This window comes from Lutra lutra, chromosome 3 (genome assembly GCF_902655055.1).
Source record: "Lutra lutra chromosome 3, mLutLut1.2, whole genome shotgun sequence".
NCBI classification, from domain to species: Eukaryota; Metazoa; Chordata; class Mammalia; order Carnivora; family Mustelidae; genus Lutra; species Lutra lutra.
In genome coordinates, this window is record NC_062280.1 from 198,324,641 (window position 1) to 198,349,215 (window position 24,575).

At 54.3% G+C, this 24,575-nt stretch overlaps 1 protein-coding gene across 1 annotated transcript in view; it reads right to left on the minus strand.

Moving 5' to 3' along the window:
* IRS2 (insulin receptor substrate 2) overlaps positions 1-24,297 on the minus strand; it is a 28,666-nt gene extending 4,369 nt beyond the window's left edge. Inside the window, 2 exon segments of the mRNA XM_047720393.1 lie at positions 19,742-20,622; positions 20,624-24,297. Coding sequence (XP_047576349.1) covers positions 19,742-20,622; positions 20,624-23,727 — 3,985 coding nt within the window. The 5' untranslated portion in view covers positions 23,728-24,297.
* Between the last annotated feature and the right edge of the window lie 278 nt (positions 24,298-24,575).

The window sequence follows — 24,575 nt, forward strand, 5'->3', positions numbered from 1 at the left end:
TTCCACATGGAATATTCATCAGGAAAGAAGACCCCCTTGAACCCATTAGGTGTAGCAGCAAAACAAAAAAAGAAACATCAAGAACCACACGTTGCTCGTGAATGTGATCACCAGGATATCTAGATGCTATCCTGGGGGTGCGTGTCTCCAAGGAATTTAAACTTATTGGCATTCATTGAATTTGTCATTTCATCACACACAGTGCTGGTCTGCAGCTTAGACACTGCTTTGGAAAGAAACCCATTCACAGAAGCACGGCCCTAAAATTAGTTGATTTTATTTTATTTTAAGGATTTTATTTATTTATTTGACAGACAGAGATCACAAGCAGGCAGAGAGGCAGGCAGAGAGAGAGAGGGAACCAGGCTCCCTGCTGAGCAGACCCTGAGATCATGACCTGAGCCAAAGTCAGAGGCTTTAACCCACTGAGCCACCCAGGCGTCCAAAATTAGTTGATTTAAAAAAAAAAAACCTTGCATTAACAAGATCTAAGTTGTTCCACTGGACACGTCACCCTGGCCCGCTACTCCCCATCTTGTGACAAATGATGGCCGCAGGAAGGACATGTTTCCTCGGGCCTGGCACCCTCATTCCTGGGAGGAGGGATAATCCCGGGACTTTTCCTTTAAAAGAGCAATCAAAATGCAAATGAGCAAGGGCCCCGTCATTAAAGACCCCGCCTGCAGTCTGCTCTGCTCTCCAAAAAGCAGCCGCAGAAACAGAAAACAAGTCACTGAAGACCTTGTCATGAGAACAAGCGGGAAGGCGTCTTTGCCACGCACAGCACCAACGTCGAAACACGGACACGTGTGTCGTTGCTGCACGGGGCTCCAGGATTCCCAGTATGGTGCGCTTCGGGTCTAGAATGTTCTAGAGATAAATCGGGGAAATCTGCACTGGCAAATTAATTCAAGCAGCATTTTCGATACACATTCTGGCTCAAGACGTTTTCGTTTTGATTTCTCGGGAGTCTGTGGGTTCGGGTGGCTTCACAGTGTGCACTGCAGCGCCAGAATTCAGCGCACAGCCCTGAGTGGTGGCAAGTCAGCCCGGGGAGGCCCTGGTTTCCTCTGCAGAGAGCCTCGTTCCCACCCGCGTCGGACGTGGAGCCCCGGGGCAGGCTGGGTGGGGATGTGCGTGGGGCCCCACGAAGACAGAGCCCCACACCCGACTCCATGGTGCAGGGAGCTCCCAGCGCAGCGGCAGGGACCCGACCTGGATCCAACGGGACCGGACTTAACCCTTGCAGGTGCTTAGGAGAGCCACAGAGGACAACTTACGTGACAAAGAAACAACATATTCTCAAAATGAAAACCTCTATTTCCAGCGGCAACTATGATTAGGAGGAAAGAAACCTGCAATGAGCCCAGACATGCCCTTTGGCCCATTTAAACCTTTGATGTTAAACACAGACTTACAGGAGAACATAAACTTTTCAGTTACATGAGAAATTCCTAGAAAAATAACCCTGATAATACAGTATCTCCGCACTTGACTAAAGGCAAAGCTCTCTTGACTATACCAGCAGGAAAAAAAAAAAAGTACGGTGAAATGTGATAACAAACCAGAGATTCTAAGAAAAACGGTTACTTGAACTTTTCACTTAAATAGGAGAAAAAAAAGAAAAACACACAACTTAAAAGGAAACTAGGGAAGACGTTCCCCCAGGACAAACGGGGGCAGTAAATTACTTCACCAACCCTACTCGTGAGAGACTTCAAACTGTCTATCCTATGAGATCACCGTTTCCACTGACAAGTAAGATCATTCCATCCTGACGGCTTGCTGAAGAAGAAATGTCACAGCCCCAAGTTGAAACTCGATGGAAATGACACAGCACAGACGGGACAAGATGGTCTAGCCCTGGGAAGTGGCTGGGGTCAGAAAAGGGGGCTGGCTTCTCCTCCTTTCACTCCCGTTTAAACCTTCAGGTGAGACCTTGTGTTCATCACCGCACACTAGAGCCCCCAGGGGTCCCGGGCTGGGGGTCCCAGCAGACTCCCACCGCACGTGTGTGTTTCCTTCCTGTGCTTGTCAGTAAGAAATCCGACGTGCACTTCCTACAAGCTGTGCCACGGCGCGAGCACCCCTCTGCACGCGAGGCCGTGGCGTCCAACATTGCAGGAGAAACAGGATGCTCGCCCGAGGGGCAGGTCCCCCGAATTCCTGGGGGACCCTGCTCTTCAACCATGAAATGTCAGACCTTCCTAGGTACCAACCAGATGGCGGAGTGTCAGAGACTGGTCAGCAGTGAAGGATGGACTGTAACTGTCCCCCGGGGTCTCCTCCCTGCTCCGCTGGGGCTGTCACTATCCATTGTTACAAATAAGGAGAGAGGAGTGGGGCTGGGGAGGGAGAGAGAGGGTCTGTAACTGTGATGGGGTCCCTGGAGTTTACATTCTTTACACAGCCCCAAGGGCTCGTTCCAGAACTCTCCCCAGTGACACGAAACACTGCCCAGGCCACGGGCTGCGGCCGCACAAACCCGTCTCCCCTGTGAGTGGAGCCCTCAAACCCTACCTGTCCCCAGCATTCTGTATAATGCTTGGTGGCCCTTCCTAAAGCTTCAGTGAATTATCTTGAAATAAAGACCCACGTGGTTTATGCCATCTCTCACAGGCAGAAAAGCTATTAAAAAAAAATTTTTTTTAAAAGGAAAAAAAAAAATTCTTCTAAAGGAGAACGAATATTTAGGACTGTCTGAGGCCCAACAGAAAAGAAAAACCTCTTCAGTTCACAAGACAGAGAGAGCAAGAGAGCAAGAGAGAGACACAGGCATTCTAAGGCAGAGGTCCACAAAGTATGCCAAATCTGACCTGTTGTCTGTTTCCGTAAGTAAAGTTTTATTGGAACAGAGCAAATGCTCATTCGTTAGCAGATGGCGCTTCTGCACTCGACAGCAGAGGGGCGTGGTCCTGGGGACACTGCCTGCCCCTGGACAGGAGGAAAACTTTGAGGACAAAGGAGGCTGACGCAGTCAAAATAACACCATATATTTCCATCTGTGCATTACACCGAGAGACTAATTGATTCTCCCTCTGGAGATCACCTGCAAGCTTCCGTCCTTTGGAAACGCAACACCATGGACTAAAAACCACGCTATCTCGTTACAGGTCTGCCGAAAAGGACGAAGCAAGTCACACACTCGTTTATGAAGCCGGCGCGCTTTGGGGATTAACTTCCCTTACCCACGGCTCCTCTTGCTTGGTCCTCCACACGCAACACGTGAGCACTGAGGGCGTATGATTATCACGAAACATAACCCACCTTCAACAGAGGGGAGTTCACAATATGTTCGTCCAAGTCTTTTCTCTTTCTGGGGCCATCTAAGAACAGGAATATAAGCGTTATGCTTCTAACCAGTAAGAACGCTTGAGCCAAGTGACACCACGTGCATTAAAAGTGCACATATCCAATGAACGGTGTAATTCTTTCCTCGGATTTAACATATTGTTATGCTACACGTTTACGCTGATATAAAGATGTATTTTATGTAGACCACAAAAGTGTTTGTTACATTGTTGTTATCTGAAGTTCTCAAACCTAAATATTATGTGTTTTGTTCAAAATTAAGGCATGTACAATAACAATTTATTCAAAATATATTCACCCCAAATATCCTGTTCTTGTATTTCATTTCAAATGCACCTTTCTCTCCTTCAAATACTTAAATACTTAAGAACTGCTATGGGGGTTATTTTAGTTTTATGATTTCATCCCTTTTTTGTTTTATTGCGGAAATCGAAATAAGCACTTTTTGGAAGTCTGAAATTATGCCAAATACAACTCAGATCCCCTCTATAATATCACTGAATAGGAAACAGACTTAGGAGAGTAGTTAAAAAGGGATGGCCTCAGGATTCTAAAATATACTTTGGTTTTCACATTTAACAATAATACTGTAATTTGGAAATGTATTAAAAATAGAGAATAAGCAGTAAAACACTTCTCTTTCATTACAGGAAAAAAGAAAGAAACGTTTAATGGCAACAGGAAGATTCTGGAATCCACTGCCCCCCACCACCGGCCCGCCTCACCCCTGCCCAGCCATCTCCCTTTTAGCCAGGAGCTTCCACAGGGCACCAACATGCACAAACGTGCCTGACAGCCTGAGCGTCCATGGCTTCCCCGCTGACTCCCTCCCTGTCCCTAACATGCTCATAATACGGGGTGTCATTGCTGTCTCCCAGGGGCTCAGGACTGAGCTCACTTAAAGGCTGTGGTGTGAATGGGCAGCCAGCCCTCAGGGGCAGAATCCCCCAGCAAAGTCAAGGCTGAGGGTCCCGCCCTGCTGCGCCCTGGCTCATTCCCACCATCACTCATCTCCAAAGCATCCTGGGAGCTTAGGAGTGACTCAGGTCAAGCCATCCCCACCCCTTGGAACTGAATGCCATTCCAATGGCTCAGTACGACGTGGGGGTGGATGGCCACGGGTCCCACCAGAGTCAGGGTCCTGGGACCCAGGATCTGGCACTGACCAATCTGTTCCTTCTGAAAACGGGGACCTTATTGTGCTGTGCAGAGTTCCTCCCTGGCCACGGAGAAGCTACCAAATGAGACTGTACATGGACCAGTTACACATAAAGCAGTCAGCACCGTCCAGGATACACCTGAGTTTCTGCATGCAGAGGACCCCATGCCACTGGCCTGACTTGCGCTTTGCGGCTGGGTCCCTTAGCTTTCTTCAAGCTCCTATAAACGACATCTGCTTGTCACCACCTGTCCCTGCGAACTACAAAGACTTCTTAGCAAGACCCACAGCCCTGGGCCACCAACCTGAGTCCTCCCACGGTGCTCCCGGGGCACCCTGCCGCGACCTCTTGCCATCCCAGCACTTCCCTGCATTCAAACTCCCACCCGTGGATGACAGCACGAACTGGACGCGCAGGCAGCGAACGAACCAATGAATGCGGAGAAACAAGGGCAAGTGGCTCCCGGAGCCACGTGAGTAAACTTCGGGGTAACTGCACAGAAGCGGACAGAAGCCAAACTGCTTCTCGGGGTGGCTCCGGGCTAGTCACAGCTGCCCGCTCCCAGCGCTGCATGGATGCCGGCGGCTCGCTGCGGGACAGAACACACGGATGGGGCCGGGGTCGCAGGCGTCCCCCCGTGGGCAGGTCCTCTGCAGGCGCGTGAGGCAGGGCAGGCACCCACGCCTCTCCAGGTGCACAGCGAACCCCGCAAGCGCACGGCTAACTGGGTTCCAGCCGGCAGGGCTACCCGCATGGGCCTCTGCGTCTCCGGTTTAGCACAAAAGCGCAGCAAATCGCAGATGAGCACTGAGGCTCCAAGGTACATGAGAGAGACCCACACCCAAAGAAAGCAGCATTTATTCAAGTTTCAGGAACGACAAATGCCAAGGCTAAGCTGCAAACCATCTCTGTCAAGTTCATTTACTGAAAAGTAACATCGTGTGAGACAACAGCTGTCCACGGCCAGGCCTCCCAGGCAAAGGGGATGGGACGATGGTGGCTCCTGCCCCCACCCCCGGCCCCACCCCAGCCCGTGGCGGGCCCACCTCCACAACCCCCCCTCCCAGCCATACAGCACCTAGGGCAGGGTGGGGTGCCGCATGCGCTCTCCATCAGAGTGCTAGAGTGCCAGAGCCGGACCGCGCACGGCAGGTGTCTGCACAGAGGAAGGGTCTCCACCCGCGCAGAACGCAGTGGCCCGACCCGGTGGGCATTTTCCATGCTGGCTTGCTAGGAGGGGCTTCCCACAGGATGGGCTCTGGTCAGGGGCCCAGCCTGGGATTTCTCACGGCCTCTCGGGAGATTCAGAGAGCAGGTAAGTTGAACACCTTGGCCCCAGGTGCCTGCTGGAGGCCAGGGCCACAGCTGACACGCCCAGAGCCGGGAGAGCACCCGCTGCCACGCTCTGGCATGGGAGAGATTCCCGTGGGGATGGAGGGCCCCGGCTCTGCCCACACGGCAGCACACTGGGGACAGGAGCCCACAGTCTCTCACCCTTCCCTCTCCTCTGGCGAGAAGAAAGCCCGGTGAAGGAGCAAAATGGCCAACCAGAGAAAGACACAGCTTCCCGAACGGCTTAAAGCTTGGGGAGGGGGACACAGGACATTGGGTATGAAGACATCTCTCCTTCCACTGCGAGAAGGCTGGATGGCTCGCAGACCGGCCTGGTCACATCCCCAGTCCCTCCAAGCGGGACAGAATTCTCTAGGACTTTTAGAATGGATTTTAAAAACACACACCTTCCCTAGCCATCTGTTTAGGGACCAAAACGACAAAAATGTGACAGAGCAGACAGAAGCTTCTCACGGCGTTTCCATCACACGGCGGAGAGCAGCCCACCCACCGCAACAGTCCACCCACGGAATCATTTCCTCCAACTCACAGGTACCAGTGCAAGGATTCGGTGACACACAGTCCACAGGAGTTAAGAGAAAAACAATGGTTATTTTCATGATTTTCCTTAGAGAGCAACAAGCCATTCTGTAATTTCTACCTGTTGCACTGAACTGACCACGATCAGGCTTCGAAGTGGCCTAGCCCAAGAGGAATGGGAAGAAAACAGCCTCATTCTGAACACTGCCCGCGACAGCAGGACCCCCAGGGGCTGGAGTGTGGGACTCTGCCGGCCATCCACTGTGGAGTCCACAGCGCCTCAGCCACGCATCTCTGCGAAGACCCTGGATGCGGGCCAGATGGCCACTCAGGGACACACTGCCTTCCACTCCGGCCACTTGCTGCCGTGGGGCCTTCTGCAGCAAGTTCTCTAGAGTTTAGGCCCCGGAGAAATCAAGGAGACCCACGAGCACAGACATACTTTCTAGCACATGCACTTGAGCACGAAAACTGAAATTTCCCATTTCTGGCCTGGACGAGACAAGAGCAACCCCAAGCAGAGGAGGACCTGCTCCCAGCGACGTAAGCCGTCGGGAGAAGGCCGTCCGTCCCACTGAGACGGAGGAGCCGAACACAGTCTATGTCTGCTACTGTATTCTGTAACAGTTCACCGAAATTAAGTGAAACAAACCTAAATCCTCAAGACGGACCTCCACGCCACGTCAAGTCCAAGAACCACAGAAGCTACAAGTAACTGCACACAAATCCATGTGCGAAACGTGCCTTTGCCTCCCACACAGGCTGGGTGGGCGGGTCCTCCCAGTGGCCGCGGGTTCCCCTCCAGGTGGCCACAGCCCCCAGCTCACTCAGCACCAGCACTGTCCTGTCGGGGGTTCTCGCCACGGAATACAGGGAAGACCCGGTTCTCCATCGGCTGGAGGACTGAGCCAGTCGCTGCACAGCCGGAGCCGGGCACTCCCTGGGACAAGCAGAGCCTGCTGGGCCCCCAGCTCAGGGGTCATTCGTAAGTGGCATCAAGAGGCCCTGACCCAGCTCCCGACTCAGCCACGGTCTGTCTTGTCGGGGTGACGGCCTTTCCCCCCACCCCAAGGAAGCCACTGTGTCAACCGGAAGAGCCAGAACCAGGCAGCAGCAAAGCAACCAGGGCCGCGCCACCTTCCTGGCCCAGTGGGTCTCTCCAGCCTCAGGTTTTTCCTCTAAAACTAAGAACAACAAGAACCTCCCTCCAAGGAGATCCTGAGCACTCGACCACGTTCAGAAACGCTTCATACGTTCTAAGGTGCTTCAGACGTTTGTGTAGCCAAGTACGAGGCTCCTCGCGGTGGCGGGGGCCCGGCTGCCTATCGCAGCTACCCGCACCCGTCGCACCGCAGGCCTCAGCCCACTTTAAGGGCTTCTGCCATCTTCTCCGCGAGTTTGGAGAAGCAAAGGCAAGAGCCATCATCTCCCTCACCAGGCAAAGGCCACAAGATGGAAGGATCAGATGACTCCGGTAGGAAGGTTTCTAAATGCTCTGTGTTATTCCGAAGATTCTACTCTGCTTCTAGACTGTTAAATACGAGCTGACAGCTGTACAACGGCTGACCCTGACCGGGCCCTACAGGTCACTGTCCCTTGTCACCTCTTTCATTGCCTGATAAGCTCTGCCTTTCTTCCTCCCTCCTCATGAGTCACACGAATCCACTTCTCGTTTCTCACTCGGGGATGTGGCAGCAATCTTCTGCCCCAGGGCCTTTGCATGCCTATTTGTTCCCTTTGCATATGTGGATTCTCTCCCCAAACAGCTACAAGACCTGCTTCCTCATCACCTTCAAGTTGTCCCCTTTCTCCTCTCTCTGCTCCCCACTTTATTTTCTGGAGCATCTACTACTACCTGCAATGCTTCACCGTCTGAACCCATTTCAAAATTAAATCTATTTCCTGGGTCTCAAATACAGACCTGAGACTGAATACCTTTCACTTTTCTTTTTAGCATGGAAACCAAACCAATTTCTTTTTAACCCACACTTTAATATTTTTCGAACACATGAAACATCTTAAGTGTTTAACAAGTAACAACTGGCATCTTTGCAATGAAAAAATATTCAACAATTTGACTGAATCTGCAAGTTGAAGGCAGATTTCTGCCCCTGTCCCTCCCACCCACTGCCCTTCCTTCTATCAAGCAGCCCCTACGTGAAGTCCCCAACCACCCAATGAGCAATTAAAAGGTAAAAGTACAGGAAAGTTGCCTGGAACTACCTCCCACATCAGCCTGATGGGCTGGTAACACAGAGCCGCCAAGCCGATGGACTGCCCGCCTCTGGCCACAGTGGCCACCATGGCAGAGGATGGGGCTCCAGCAGCAGCAGGTCCCGGAGTGGGAGGCTCCGCGAGCAGAGGGGGATGCTGGTGGCCATCGGGACCCTCCTCCGCACAGGAGAGGGAGGGGCCTTCCTAGCTAGGTCACGAGGTCTATAAAAGGACAGGATCTAGGCATTCAAAAGGGGGCTTCAGATCCACCTGCATACCATCAAAGGTGTGTTATAGGTGGGTCTTAAGCAAACACAGTCCTATTTGGAAATTGTTAGGACAGTGGCTAAAATCTCCAGGTTCACTTTTCACGGAAGGGCACCCCGGCGCGCAAGCAGCCTTCGCAAACATTTCAAATGTGAGCTTTCCACATGGGGGTTGCAGAATAAAGGATGAACTCACAGAAAGAACTCCCACCAGCCCAACTGAAGAGAGCACGTACTCTGTGAAGCAGCAGCGGGTGGTGGGCCGAGAAGAACCAGAAGACTCAGGAAAGGGAAGCCATTAACCTAGTGCGGGAAGTTTCTGGAAAACTCCCTCTGACAGCAAAGACTGGGTACAAAGACAGATCCCGAGACAGTTCCAGGACACAGGCTGTAGTGGGCTACACCCAGCAGCTCAGACCCCAGCAAAATCAAACCTATTGCTTCTGAGCCGGAAAACGATCCAGAATCCTGGGAGGTCACCCCAGGGTATGGGGGGAGGGGCCCCGCGCTGGAGATGCTCCCCCATCAGAACCTTCGGTGAGGCCGGCCCCTGCAAAAGGTGGACACCCACCTCTCGGAGCAGTGCCCCAGGAACAGCGGATGTGGGGAGCTCTGAGGGGCCAGAGGCTGGCATCACATCGCCCCTGCAAGGACTCGGACATTGGGACACACTGAACCTCAACCAAGTGACGGCTGAACCGTCTTTGACTCTAGGAAATGGCTTAAGACCTGAAGAATTCTGAACATTCCTGCGGAAGAGGACAGACTCCAGAGTGTGGAGATGAATGCTTATCACCCAGAGTTATTCTAGAAACTTAATTAAATGCTCCATGCCAGAGAAACTTGGGTATTTTACTGCTGGGGTTATTTCATTTGGAACGGAGGCTACTAATAAACCAGCCCTACTGATAAGCTAAACTGCAAATAATGATAAGAAGTAAAATGGAATTAAGGTGAGTCAGTTCTTCCGCCTCTTTAAAATTCTGATATGACCCCAAATACCAAAATGTCATTATATTTGGAAGTCACACAAACTTCAAACTTGAAAAGAAAGCGCTCATTTGAAAAACTGTCAAAGTAAGGAAAAGCTAAAGAATGTTTTTAAATTCATTAATGTTTAGAAGTTTGTCAGGCTTTCACATCTAATATGTCCACACCATGCATTATTTAAGTTTTCTTTTTTTTTTTTTTTTAAACTAAACCAGCTGAAGTTAGTTTTCTGACGCCAACTATAATGCAACCGTACCCTCCGGGTTTACAATATCCTAAAAAAGGAAGAAATGCAGCTTTTGCAGTATTGCAACTAATATATTTTGCTAAATCCTACCTAAATATTTTCAGTTGACTGTACATTTAGAAGTCTACTCAGCAAACAAATGAAACTCTTTGAAGACGTGTCTTCGAACTTACTTGATATATACAACCGGAAGAGGGTAGGAGTAGCTAATGGTTTTGTTTTCCATTTCATCTGTGTACACAAAGCGCTATTTTTGGTCACATTTATGCCAGAAAACAATTTCTGAACACGCTACTCTCATGTAAGAATAAAACAGAAGCACCCACTGCCAGTCACCTGAGCGATTTATCTTCTGAAACACACGTCCAGGCTGCTGCGTAAGAAACTGACCGCTTTCTAGCAACCTCGCCCGCCCGAGGAGTACAGGAGCTCCACGGTGCCCACAGCGTCCCGACGTCCTCGTGCCTCCGCTTCTCACCTTCCAACAAAACCAAGCTGCTCCACACACACGAATCCCTGCCTGGTTTAATCCTGCTTGCTGCTCAGAGTTTCTAAAGCATGATGTGCTTAGTTTTCAAACTTAGTAAGAACATCCTGGCCTATTTCCAAAGCGACTTCCCCACCTCACAATTCCCCCAACTCATCCACCCACCAGGTGCCCGACACCCTGCTTGGGGACAGGAGAGGGGGTGCTGGTCACACCCCTCAGTGGGGACAAACCCTCCACCCCCCACCCCGGGGGGTGTGGCCGTGGCTTCTCCAACAGGCCTGGGAATTCCGGGGCTTTGTGGGGTGGGGGGGAGACACTGCGGTCCCTACTTTGGCTGGCATCCCCCGCACTCCCCCGCACCCGCACCCCGCGCACTTGGCAGGGCAGCCATGCCCGTTCCAGGGGTGCTCTATGGAAGGGATCCAAGCCTCGCCCTGGGAAAGATTGCTGGGCTTACCTCTGAAGACTCCCTACAGAGGGGCACACCACGGTCTTTATGGGTCAGCTTTTCTATTTATCCTGATAAGTACTCCCCAGACCCAGAAGCAAAGAGACGGGGCACTCTGAACTCTGCTCTCCCTGCTCCCCAAAAAGCTGCACTGATGGGGAGGGCAGGGCAGTGTCCCGTTTCGCTGAGCCCCCCCGCGGCAGGCGGCCCGGGGTCCCGCACAGCTGGGTAGATTACCGGGTCTCCCTGTCTACCAGGCAGGCGCGTGGGCCCAAGGCTGCCATCTGCTCGGAAGGAAGTCGTCTCTCCAAGGATGCGAGGGACCAGCAGCTCATGCAAACAAAACCGAGTCACCCACAGGGGCACAAGACCGCAGATCCCCACTATGGTTCTTAAAACTACGGACAGCTTCTGAGCTCAGGTTGGCGGACGTCTTCCCTTATGCCTCGGAAAGTGGGGTTGCAGTTACATCATTAGGAAGGTAGAAAAACCACTTTTCTTGGTGTAAAACTTCAGTTACATGATTAAAAAAAAAAAAAAAAAAAAAGTCTTGCAAACAAGACAGGTACTCATGAAAGGACCCAGTGCCCAGAAGATCACCACCTAGCAAAAATTCATGAGTTAACTTATCGGTCCTTAGGCAAATTCTAAATTGGTTAGTTTTCAAATACACTCATCATTAAAGAGGTTAATGACTCATTTCTTAGGAAACTGTTAATGGACTTATTCGTAATGAGGAGATTATGATATTTCACATATAGAATGAATACATCATAAAGACACCTCAAGCCATGACCAGGACAACTGTGCAGGTTGAACCCATCACAGAGATCAAGGACATCTGTCTCCCCAGATGAAAGAGGATTTTCCATTTGAATTATGCCAGGAATTCTCTTCTTCTTTTTCTTTCTTTTTTTTTTTTTTTAACAAGTAAGTACATGATCCTGAATATCGGCCAAGCCTTCGCTCTTCTGCCTCACAGTAAACATTGCCCACATGGCCGTGAGCAGGCTCATTCCCGGACTGACAGCCCACGGCCTTGCTTCGGTGCGTCCCCTACTTCTGGTGACCAGACCTTTTAGTCCATGCGTGGAGCACAGTGTCCCCAAGAAAGACAGGCAGATAGCACTTCTACAAGCACTGAGCTGTTCTGTAGCGAATGACAGCCCCGGAACAAAGTTACTCATCGGTACACAAAGGACCCACAGAGACAGCGCACACTCGATTCTTTCTGGATACTATTTACAAACATTTCTACCAACTAATTAAATGGTGACCTTGGAGAAGCCGTCTGACCTCCCTCAGCCTCCCTGTTCACAACCTTAAATGAGTTACATTATACCAACACTTCCCAGCTCTTCTCCCTTCACACGAACTCAACTCGATTCCCTGTGGGTTCTCCCCCAGCTTCGTGGAAGGAGTCTGAATGCATTTGGGGCTGGGAGGGCAGGGAGGTGTCTTCTCGAGTGTAAGGCACAGCCAGCTTTGCTGAAGTAAAAACAGCTGGGGGAACAGCAGCTTTTCTCGCTGCAGACCCCCAGAACGCCGGGAAGCCAGCCTGGAAACCTCCAGAACCCGTCACCAACCAACAACCGAAGACAACGACGCCAGCGACACCATAACAGCCATCAAAGACCCATCAGATTCCAAGCTCTTCACAATGTCAGGCGTATCACTGGTTTAAAAAAGTTAGGGTGCTGTCCTCCCGTGTCCTACTTCCTGCTCACCTGCCCACGTTTTCTTGGGAATGAATAAATACACGGAAGAAAAAAAGAGAGAGAGAAATGAAGTAACTATCCCCAAGTGAGATAAAACACCACACAGTCCCCGGGAGAGTTGCCGGAGGCGGGTCCACGGTCAAGTCCGCACGTGACTACTGGCTGGGAGCTTCGGAAGCAGACACCGGGAGACGATGGGACAGAATGAAAAGCGAAAGAGGACGCAGAGCCCCAGGACACTGCCAGACCGTTCGCTGGGACTCCCAACAGTCCTCCTTTCGGCTCGGGGAACCTGGCAAGTCCCGGGGCCTCCCTCAGCAGCAGATTCCTGTGGCACTGGGTTTTGGGGCATTACGTGATACTACAGGTAGGAAAATGTCTCTCCACCACGAAGTGGGAAAACACTTTCTGGATTTTAAACAATTCCTTTGACCTAAAGGGGATACGGACGCACAATAATCTTTCAATATTGATCAGGATAATGGTAACAATGTCACCATCTCCAGCTGCAGCTTCCCATCAAGCTCTGGGACTGTTACCCACCACTGGAGGCAAAAGATGGACTGAAAATAGCTACTGATAAATTTGCGGGCAGAGAGCACTATCTCACACTCATAAACACGACAGGCTATGCATTAGGACTAAGGAAAAGCATAAATCCTTCAGATAAACATATGGATTTTAAGGTAATTATGAAAATCACATAATATAATGAAATCTTTCACAATCCCCCTTCTTACACATTAAAAAAACTGAAATGTAATCCTAGACTGTAATAATTCAAACGATGATTTATAACAATACCAACAGTGGAGCTAGATTAAAGCACCAGTAAGACTTTGATTGTACTTGTGGTTTTAAAGTTTTAACATGATTAGAGAATATGTCATTATTCAATATTCGAGTTTCAATTTAAAAAGAAATTCACATCAATCCTCTTGGCGCATGACCAGAGGAGACATGGAGGCCCTTACCCCATAACACACACACACACACAAAATATTTCTTTCTGGAAAGTTTGATACTCAAAAATCAATACTAAAGGGGTCCCTGGGTTCAGTCATTTGAGCATCAGACTCTCAATTTGGACTCAGGTCCCCATCTTGGGGTCATGCGATGGGGCCCGGAGTGGGGCTCTGTGCTCAGCACGGAGTCGGCTTGTCCCTCTGCCTCTGCTCCTCCCCTCATCTCTAAAATAACTAAGTAAAACCTTAAAAATAAATAAATAAATAAAATCAACACTAAAATAAAACCCAGTATTTACAAGGTGCTATGAACCTTTAAAGTAGATCTACCACAAAGTTTGACCAGATATTCCAAATTTCAGTAAAAGCACAGCAGGCAAAGACTATTTTGTAAGTCTTTTCTGTGCGCATCTACGCATGTGTGACGTAAGCGAAGAGGGCAGGTGGCAAATCGGAAGACGCATTCACCTGATGGGAGTTTTACCACGTCTCTGGACATGTGAAAGCAACTTTATGCAAACTTAGTATTATTCCAGTCCAATCGCCAAGAAATCAGAACCACTAACTTGCCGATTTTATCACTTGTAAACACGCAGCCTTTACACGGTGACCCAGTTCTATCTCAGCGTTCCCGTGCAAGGAATTCAACGAGGCAGCGAGAACACCACACCCAGAAGGACCCCATAGCGTTTGCTTCCACTGAGCAAGACGGTAGCGTACAAAGTCTGTTCCAGCTCCCTCTCCTCAAACCTTCTGTGCCTTTCAGCTTTGCGCCCAGTTCAAGCAAGTCTCTGCGGCTATCGAGAATCAATCCGATGATCACTGGCAAGGTCCAGCCTCAGCATTTCCCCCGTCCTGACGAGGACTCCCCCAGCTCCCCACTGAACTCAGTCTGCAGGTAAAACTAACACAGAGCCTCCCCCGCTGAAATTCAGAGAGTGTGTTTTCATAAAACCCACGACCTGATCAAAAACATGCTTATAACGGATCATACGGGAAGGTCAGAACATTCTGTTTTCATTTGTTTACTAAAAAGCCAACATTAAGATGTGCTCCCCGTCTTGTATAGAAACACACATCCTCCCCCCCCGTCTGTTATAGACAAAATCGGCAGTGAATTCCCCTATTATTAGTGGACTCCGGTGAAGAACGGGCTTTGGGCGGGGCTCTACTTCCCTCTGAGTTTTCCCCACTCTACTTGGCAACGCAGATAAGAGTAAAGTTACATTTTCCCTTAAGTTTCTAAGGTGAAATGGGAACACTTGATTCTGCGCTACCCAAAAAAACAAAACAAAAAGAACCCTCTCCACGTGCCAAATCTGATACCAAAAGTTAACCAGCTCCTGGAACTATGCTTCTACAGAAAATGCCTTAGTGGGAATTTTAACAGAAAACCCATTATATTCATGGTGTTCGTTAAACTGCTGCAAGTTCTCCTCTCCAGAAAAAAGAGAGATTCATTTAATCCACAGAGCTCCAGAGAAAATAAAACATTAATTATCTATGAGAATTCCTTTTGTGGGGGAGGGGGCCTGCGGAAGAGCAAATGACTCCAGCAAACTTCGGAGGTTCCCCTATGGTGTCTGACAACTACACAACCCCAAACTGCAGGAGGGGCGACCCTAATTGAACCAACCCAGGCCCAACACTGGATTCAGCAGCTCAAAGTTGAAGGGTTCTGGTTTCCTTTCAATACACCCCATGCTGAGAGTCAACACTATCTGTTAACAACAACAACAAAAAAAGATGTATATTCTAATAGCAAATTTTCATCTTGACAGTATCTTTTACATATAAACAAATCATAAAAGGTAATCAAAAGGGCAGTCTTAGTGCAATTTCAGCATTAGGACGCTGTTTTCCTCAACTGTATTTTCCTATGTAATTTAACCTCGGCTTCTCTGCAATGGATAATTATCTATGCACAACATCTCAAGTTAAGTAAAGCGGGGGAAACACGGTTCTTCGAGACTGGAGTGGAACTAGCAAGGAAGTAAAAAAGACACACGTTTCTTAAAAGGGTATTAGCTCCATTTTCAGATTGAGGTTTTGGGTTTTTTTTTTTAAGAACACTCATGGGCAAAAGTGACTTTCCTGTAAATACTCATGGTTTCAAGGCAGTAAGTATCAAGGGCATCAATGGTTTACGAGCAGGGCCCTCTAGAAGGGCACTTTAACTGTTCTTGATTTTTATGATCTGCTGGACCGCCCAGCGGCCAAGGACACGGAAGGGAGAGAGTTATAATTACCCCATTTTACAGACAGAGAAAGTGAGAAAGTGGGGTTAAATGGTTTTCCTCTGTCCCACAATGACTCATTAAGATCAGCAACCAGAAACCTGGTTTCCTGATTCCTGGTTTAATGTTCCACAATACTACGCTTCCTTCTACGAAGTACTATTTTTGTAAAGGTTTCTCTTCCAATAAAGGAAGTAGACCAAGTCACGTGACTTTCATTCACGAAAGCCTGTGTGTTTTCATTAGTACCTGAGTCCTCTGTTTCTGGGAACAGGGCAGGAGCGGCGTCCGTTATTATCTTATTACCACAGGAGCTGGCCAACCAAAGCAGGAGACCACGCACAACAGAAAAACAAAGGGCATGTGGTTTGTCAAGGGATCTCATCGGAGTTCTAAAAATATTCACGTTCTTTGCTTTCAGATTTCCAATAGGCAATCCTTTCAAACGTAAATCGTGATTATATTGTTCCTTTGGAGACATTCCTCTTATCCCCAGACTCTCTGGCCATAGGACATGGATGAATAGTCCTTTTAGCAAACAGAATTTAAATACAGATGCTTCAGTGGTAACTCTTATCTAACCTGTCTTATACATACATGAAAACCAATTTTAGAAAAAAATCCCACGACAGAGGAACAGAACACTGAGATAGCACTTTTTACAACATACAGCAACCTCCAATCACAGGACAAAATGTGTAGTTAGTTTTCAAATGCTGCTTTAAAACAGAGTAGATCCGTACTCTAGTTCCAGTTCTGAAACAACAACACTCGGACAAATGGGTTGGATTTTTCTACACACACACGCACACGCAGAACACACAGTAAGACCCTTCCCTTGCTCCCAAGTAAGATGCGTAACTGAGAGTTCAATTATTATTTGCTCTGGGTTAATATATATAACTATTGTATCACATATATTATTATATATTAACCCAGATAGCGCGCGCGCGCACGCACACACATGCACACACGTGCGCACGCACACACACAGACGCACACAGACGCACACACACACCCTAGGGTGTGCTGACTTGTTTCCTTCGCTAAGGCACAGAAATCCCACCATCCCCAATTCTACTGGAAACAACCATCAAGCCTTGCAGGAAACCAGTACCTTTGTTACCACTTATGCAAATGCCAAGCCCTGCCCAAACAACCCCGAATTATTCGGCTGCGGCATAATTAATGACGTCTCCTCACGGGCACCCGGGAGCTCAGTGTGTGCACAGAAGCCTCCTCTGAGCATCAGGCCCGCGCACGCGATGACCCAGGAAGTTCTCCTATTTCATCTTCAAAGAAACGCTTTGCAAGTCTTCCTCCCTATAAATCATTCTCTCAAAGGACGCTCATCTCCTGGGAACTTTTTACTTACAAGCACCACAAACCAACTTCTACACGCGCACGTGAGGTACATAAAAGTGGACGCTCCCTGAGTTCCTTTCTCCGCAGACCACAACTCAGGTTCACGTCCATAAAGACGACATCCCTGCCCTTCCTGTTCTCCGGTTCTCTGTGTCACATCCGTTTACTAGATCTATTTAGCATGTAGTCCTTTTAAAAAACTGGTTTGGGCACCACAATGGATCACAGCTCTCTATTTGCTTAAAAAGAGTCGCTCTCCTTCTTACCAGGGGGCTTAGCATAATGCCCACAGAAACCAGAAAAACAGCAAGCAAATCCGGCCTCATCCCTGTTCAGCCAGCGTGCAGCGTGGAACGGCTGCTTCGGTTTCAGAGTCCTGAATCCTATAGGTTGAAAGGAATTTTATACTGGTGGGAAAACCAACAAAACAAAGCAAAATCAGGTCTCCAACTAAACTCCTCCCTTGAGGTTTAAAACTTTCTCTAGTCTGCAAAGGCTCATTCTATCATACACAAATCACGGTCCCGAATGTATCTCCTTTATCGGAAAGGCCTTGAATCCTTGCAGGCTTGGCCACGCCATCCCCAGCTCACGCCTCCTGCTGCGTCCAGAACCCGCTCCCGGGGCCTTGCGGAGTCCAGTCCAGGTTTTTGCTGCCTCCTTCCCCAAAAGGCGTAAAAGGTGTTATGTTCTCAGGCTGCTTTTCTGATTAGAATCAGATTTCAGCAAAATGTACTTTCACGTTCACTAGGGCATATGCCCTATACACCCATCTGGGCAGACGAAAACAACTTTTTGTGAGGATGCATCTCTCCCCCAACCCAGTTCCAGTTCTGCGGGGGCCGTTTCTCCAGTCTGTGTCCTGGCAGGTGACTCTTCCTTCCACCCCAGGACACACACAAGCCATTTTTCAGAAGTACCTGCAAGGGCTTCACTTAACTCCAAGCGCAGTGACCTTCAGTGGAGAGTCGCCGGTTACGGGATACATTCCGACCAGTTCCACGGGATCTAATCAGATGTCACAGCTCTATGCTCCTGGTAACTCCCTTTAAATGAAGCCGAACAGCTCTTCCCCTGTCCTAACAGGACAACTGGCTGTTTACCCTATCGCTGTACTTCCGAGCACCAGGGACCAACCGTCCCAGCAAACTCCAAACCCCATGCTGGACTCAGGTGGGATTCTGCTACTCTGTTTGTTTTAAGGACAAAAGGCACACACGGATCCCCAAGCCCCTGAGATCATCCCCTCGGACCCTCTGCAGCCTGCTGACCTCAGGCCAGCACAGAACTCAGGCTACAGAACGCTATTTGCTACTTTGCGTTTTGGGATTTGTCTTATGGTCCCCCCAGAGCCTCTCCCTGCCTAGCAGCCCACCCACCACCACCAAAGAAAATGAGGAAATGAACACCAGCTCCCCCTTGTTCTCCAACCCCCCATCCCCCAGCCATTTGAAGTTTGAGATCCTCAGAACACACCACAAGCCAAGCAAGCACACCCCTCCCTCCTCGTGGGTATTTGATGGGTCTGTGATCGATACAGGGCACCGTCACGCCCAGCTGTTCTGGAAAAGACCCGTGAGGTCGTCTTCCACTTGTTCTCCCTAAAGCACGGATACTAGACCCTGCTGCACGTTCCCATCACCTGGGCAAACTCTGAACTGCACCGGGGCCTGCGGTCTGCCCGCTGGAGGCTTCGCTTGCGTGCGTCTGGGCCAGGCCCCGGAGGTAACTTCCTCAGGTGAGGCTCACGGGGGACAGGGCACTCAGAGGACGCCCCCCAACCAGCAGCATCAACACAGCCTTCTTAGGAAGGCGCACTCTCGGCCACACCCTAGACTCAGCCATCGGAACCTGGGCAACCCCGCCACCCGGGTTTAGCTCGGACCAGGTGACGGCCAGGTAGACCTGGACTCGGCCGCTTTCCTGCCGTGCGTGGCACCGTCCCCATTTCAGACCCTCAGGAGAGAAAATGGTTCACTGTTCCCTGCTGCAGCCACCAAAATGGACACTCATTTTTTAAATGATTTGCAGACCTGTTGTGATAACCTCTGAGCCGCCACAAAGATCAGGTGGGACGTGGTTCCAGGAAAACAAAGCAAAAGGTGAGGCAGTTGTCAAACTTAAGGTCAAGAACCCGCAGCTGGCACTGTGGGGCAGCTGACCTGGGAAGACACCGCCCTGGGAACCGATGGGAAGAGGGGGCTGGGCCGGAAAAACAAACCCGAGTCTCCTGAGTGGGAAACTTCACCTTCGACTCAAAGACCACCGGACTGCTCTTGGTGTCTGGAGAAGAAGGAAGCCAGGGGAGGAGCCCCAAGGAAAACAAAACAAGAAGGCTGGTCCAGTATTTTGGCGCTCAGGTCAAGGTACCAGAGAAGAGAATGGCAGTGAACCCAGAGCCTGCTCACGGGCTTCCCCACCCTTCCACCCGCCAACCACAAGATCCAAGGGCCTCACCTTTCACAACGGTGGCCTCCTTCAGGTGATGGGACAAGAAGTCAATGCTGGCATAGGTGTTGGCAGAGGGGAGGGCGCCAGGGCCCGGTCCCCCGCAAACCCCACTGCTACCGCTGCCCCCCACAGCGCTGATGAGACCCCCAAGGCTGCGGGTCCGGCCCCAGGCGCTCTTGTCTCCGGGCTGGGGATGCGGATGCTGCTGTGGGGTTGGTGACAGCCCAGGCTCGTCCCTCACGTCGATGGCGATGTAGTTGAGGCCATTCTGGAAGCCGGCAGAGGTCTCCCTGCACATCGGAGAGCTACTGCCCCCGGGGCAGCCCACCAAGCCACCCGGCTGACTCGGTACCCATGGGCGTGCCTGCTGAGGGGGCGGCGGCTGCAATTGGCCAGGGGACATGGGGTGCTCGTCACCCCCACCCAGGACGCCGCTGCCGCCCCCTTCACTGCTTTTCCTGAGAGAGACGTTTTCCACGGAGGCCGAGTTGTGGCGCTTAGGGTTATGGGCGAAGGACGGGGACACGGGGGTCACAGTGGTGGTCGAGGAGAAGGTCTCGGAACTGTGGCGCCGCCGGCCCCCCTGTGGGTCTGCGCGGATGACCTTGGCTCCCCGGTGAGGGTCTGGGGGCTGGCTAGCCTGCAGGAAGGCCTCGACTCCTGACACCTGATCCATGAGACTCAGCCTCTTCAAGCCGGACGTTGGGCTGGTAACACGGGCACCTTCCGGCTTCGGGGGGGCCGCGATGGGTTGTGGCGGGGTGGCAGCCACACCAAAGGCCATCTCGGTGTAGTCACCGTTGTCCCCGGTCTCCGAGGACGAAGAGGAGGCAGCGCTGGGGCCCTGGCAAGTGGACGCCTGGGGCAGGCGGTACAGCTCCCCTGGGGGGGGGCGGTGGGGGATGCTGCGGCTGCAGCGAGGAGGCGGGGGCAGCGGGGCGTGGGGGCAGCGGCGGGTAGGGGGACGAGGCCTCGGGGGACAGCAGGGCATCCAGGGAGCCCACGGGGTCCCCGCTCTGGGTGCCCGGCTTGGGCGACTTGGGTGAGCTGAAGTCGAGGTTCATGTAGTCAGAGAGCGGGGAGCGCTGCCTGCTGTCGCTGCTCGTGCCCGGGGTGCCGGAGCCCAGGGACGAGGCCGGGCTGCTGGCGGACAGCAGTGAGGACGAGGAGGCCGCGGAAGCCAGCAGCGGAGGCGCGGGCGGAGACAGGCGAGCTCCAGCGTCGCCAAAGTCAATGTTGATGTACTCGCCGGGGCTCTTGGGCTCGGACGGCAGAGGGTACTCGTGCATGCTGGGCAGGGTCTGCAGCCCCTCCAGGGACAGGCGTGTGGGCCTCACTAACCGGGCGCGCTGGTTCAGGAAGCCCTCTGGGCGGCCGCCGCTGCTGCCACTCGGCCTGCTGGGCGAAGGCACTACTGGGTGAGGAGGCTGGCTGTGGCCGCCTCCCGCCACGAAGGCGCTGCTGGAAGGCGCGGCCCCCGGGCTGGCGGGCGGTTCGAGCCTCTCCTCTTCCAGGATGCGCCCGACGGGGGAGCTCATGAGCACGTACTGGTCGTTGTCCCCGTTGCAGGTGTAGGGAGCCTTGTAGGAGCGGGGCAGGGAGCTATAGCAGTAGCCAGGGACTCCCCTGAGCATCTCCCCACTGCCATGCAAGGCAGCCGAGAAGAAGTCGGGAGGGGTCCCCGAGGTACCGGCATCGCTGGGGGACATATTGAGGTAGTCCCCGTTGGGGAGCAGCTTGGTGTCGGCGTTCTCCATTGACAGCTTGGAGCCACACCACATACGCATGTACCCACTGTCCTCGGGGGAGCTCTCGGCTGGGGAGCTCGTCTTGTAGCTGCCCCCGCTCGCTGGAAACGCCCTGCTGACTGTAGGGGTGGGCCCGGGCACCGTGGTTCCCGTGGGGGGCAGGGCTGGGGCCACAGCAGTGCGAGGCTGCAGGATCTGCTTCGGGGCGGACACGCTAGTGGGGCTCATGGGCATGTAATCATCACTCTTACAGCTGCCACTGCCCCCACCCAGGAGGGCCACGCCAGGGGTCATGGGCATGTAGCCATCGTCGGCACCCAGGTTACTGCTGGAGCTCCTGTGGGACCCGATCTCGATGTCGCCGTAGTCCTCGGGATAGGGATGGTAGGCCACTTTGGGAGACGACGCGGGGCAGGTCGGGCAGAGGCGGCCGGAGCTGCCAGAGAAGGTGGCCCGCATCAGGGTGTACTCATCCAGGGACGCGGAGGAGGGCTGCGGCACCGGCCGCTGCCGGGCAGGCGTGGTCAGGGAGTAAGTCCTCTTCCTCAGCCCTCGGTCCAGGTCCTGGGCCCCGTCCCCCGACACTCTGCGGTAGGGGCGGCCGCAGTGGCTCAGGGGCCGGTCCATAGTCATGTACCCGTACAGCTCGCCCCCGCCGCCGTCCCGGGCCGGGGGAGTCTCGGCGATGGACTCGGGCGTGTTGCTCCTGTGGCCGCAGAAGGCTCTCAGGTCGCCGGGGCTGGAGCCGTACTCATCCAGGGACATGAAGCCGGGGTCGCTGGGGGAGCCCGAGGCCGAGGCGCTGCCGCTGGAGGGCCGCTGGCCGGCGGGCTGGTGCAGGGGGTGCGGCAGGTGCGGGTGCGCGCCGGGGGGCGGCGGGTAGGAGCCGGAGCCGTGCCCGCTGCTGGACGACAGGCTGCCGGGGCTGGTGGCGGCCGGGGGCGAGCGCGCCACGGGCATGGACATGGACCGGCTGTGCTGCAGGGCGCCCCCTGCCGGCGCCGGTGCCGCCTTGCTCGCGCGGGCCCCGCAGCCGCCGCTCAGGGTGTGCGAGCGGCTCAGGGGCGCGCGCACCGGCCCGGGGCTCAGGGGACTCCCGGCCACCGACACGGGCCTGCCGCCCGCCGCCCCCGCCCCCGCCGCCGCGCCGCCGTCGCCCTCGCTGGCCGTGCGCACCCGACACGAGCTGCACTTGGCGGCCGGCGGGGTGGCGGCCAGGCTGTCCGTGCGCGAGCGGCGCACCAGGCCCGTCTGGCTCGGGGGCAGGTTGACCAGGTGGTGGTGGCGGCGCGCGCCGGGGACGCTGATGGGGTGCGTGGAGGACGAGCCCGACGACTGGCTCTTGCTGCGGGGCCGGAACTCGAACAGCTCCTTGAGGGCCTTCATGGCCTCCAGGATGGTCTCGTGGATGTTCTGCGCCACCACCGAGTCGTCCGCCTGCATCCACAGCTCGCCCGGGCCCGTGACGGCCGAGCGGCCCACCTCGATGAAGAAGAAGCTGTCCGAGTGGCCGCAGCGCCGGATGTTCATCAGCTGCAGCGTCACCGACGGCTGCTCACAGTTGAGCTTCACGAAGCCGATGGTGCGCGCCGACAGGCACAGGCGGTACACGCCCGTCAGGTTCTTGCTCTGGCCCAGGCCTTTGGGCTTCAGGTTCACCTGCCACACCTCGCGGTAGGCGGCCGTGGCGGGCGCCACCAGCCCGTAGCTGTCATCGGCCGCGGCGGCGCCGGCCGAGCCGCCCAGGGCGCCGGGCAGGGAGGCGCTGCAGGACGCGGCGGTGGCGGCGGCCGGGGGCGCGTCGCCCGCGCGGCCCTCGCTGACCAGGTCGGTGAGCGCGCGGTACCAGCCCTCCTGCTCCTGCTCGTTCTCGGCCGCCACCGCGAAGTACTCGTCCTTGGTGTAGAGCGCGATCAGGTACTTGTGCTTGGCGTCGGCGCGCTTGTTGATGTTCAGGCAGCAGTCGAGCGCGATGACCCGCTTCGGGGCGCCCGCCTTGCTCCGCCACTTCTTCTCGCTCTCGTAGTACTCGAGCCGCGGCGGCTGCGGCGCCGGCCCCCCGCCCGCCGCCGCCGCCGCCTCGTCGCCGGGCCCGCGCAGCACGAAGAAGCGCTTGTGGCCGTGCTTCTGCTTGCGCAGGTAGCCGCACTTGCGCACGCTGTGGTTGTTGTTGTTGTTGTTGTTGAGGTTGGGGCCGTCGCCGCCCGCCGGCCCGGGGGCCCCGAGCAGCGGCGGGCTCGCCATCGCCGGCGTTTCAGGCCGCGCCGCCCGGCCGGGCGCGGAGGAGCTGGGGGCGCGCGTGGGGGGGGGGCGGGGGCGCGGGCGGGGGCGGCTCCCTCCCCCCCGCGTTCGTCCGCCGGAGCCCGCGTCCCTCGGGCCCAGAGGTGGGGAAGGCTGGGGGAGGCCCGCGGGGGCCGGCCCCGAGCGGTGGCGCAGCGCCCTCCGCGCTCCCGGGCCCCGGAGGATGCCCGGCGCGGGCGGTGGCCGCCCCCCGGCCCGGCTGCCCGCGGCCGCTGCCTCCCGGGCGAGATCTCTCGGGCGGCGCCTGGGGACTCGCTGGCTGGGCCGAGAGTCGGGGTCCCCGCGCCGAGCCGCGGGGCCGAGCCTAAGGCGCGCGCAGCCGCACGGGTCCCGCCGCTGCGCCGCGCTCCGGGGTGCCGGGGTGCGCCCAGGCACTCGGGGTCGGCGCCGCCACCGGGGCTGCTGCTGCTGCCGCTGCCGCTGCCGCTGCTGCCAACGGCGACCCGGGCTCGTCGCGGTCCCCGCCGCACAGTGAGTAACACATCGCGCACCGAGTGACTGAACTAAGAAGAGCAAAACAACATGTGACTCGGCGTTACGCAGGCACACACGGCGCGGCCGCCCCGCCCCGCCGCCCGCATTGGCGCCGCGCCCCCCGACGGACGGCCTGCGCAGCCAATGGGCGCGGGCCGCGGGGGGGGCGGGCCGCGCGCCCCCGCCCCGCCCCCCTTTCTCCCGGGGCTGCGTTTCCCGCCGTCCCCTCCCCCTCCCGCGGAGGCCGGGGCCCGGGCGGGGTGGGGGCCGGCCCGAGCCTCATTAATCAGAGGCTCGTTGTGGATGCCGGCGGAGGA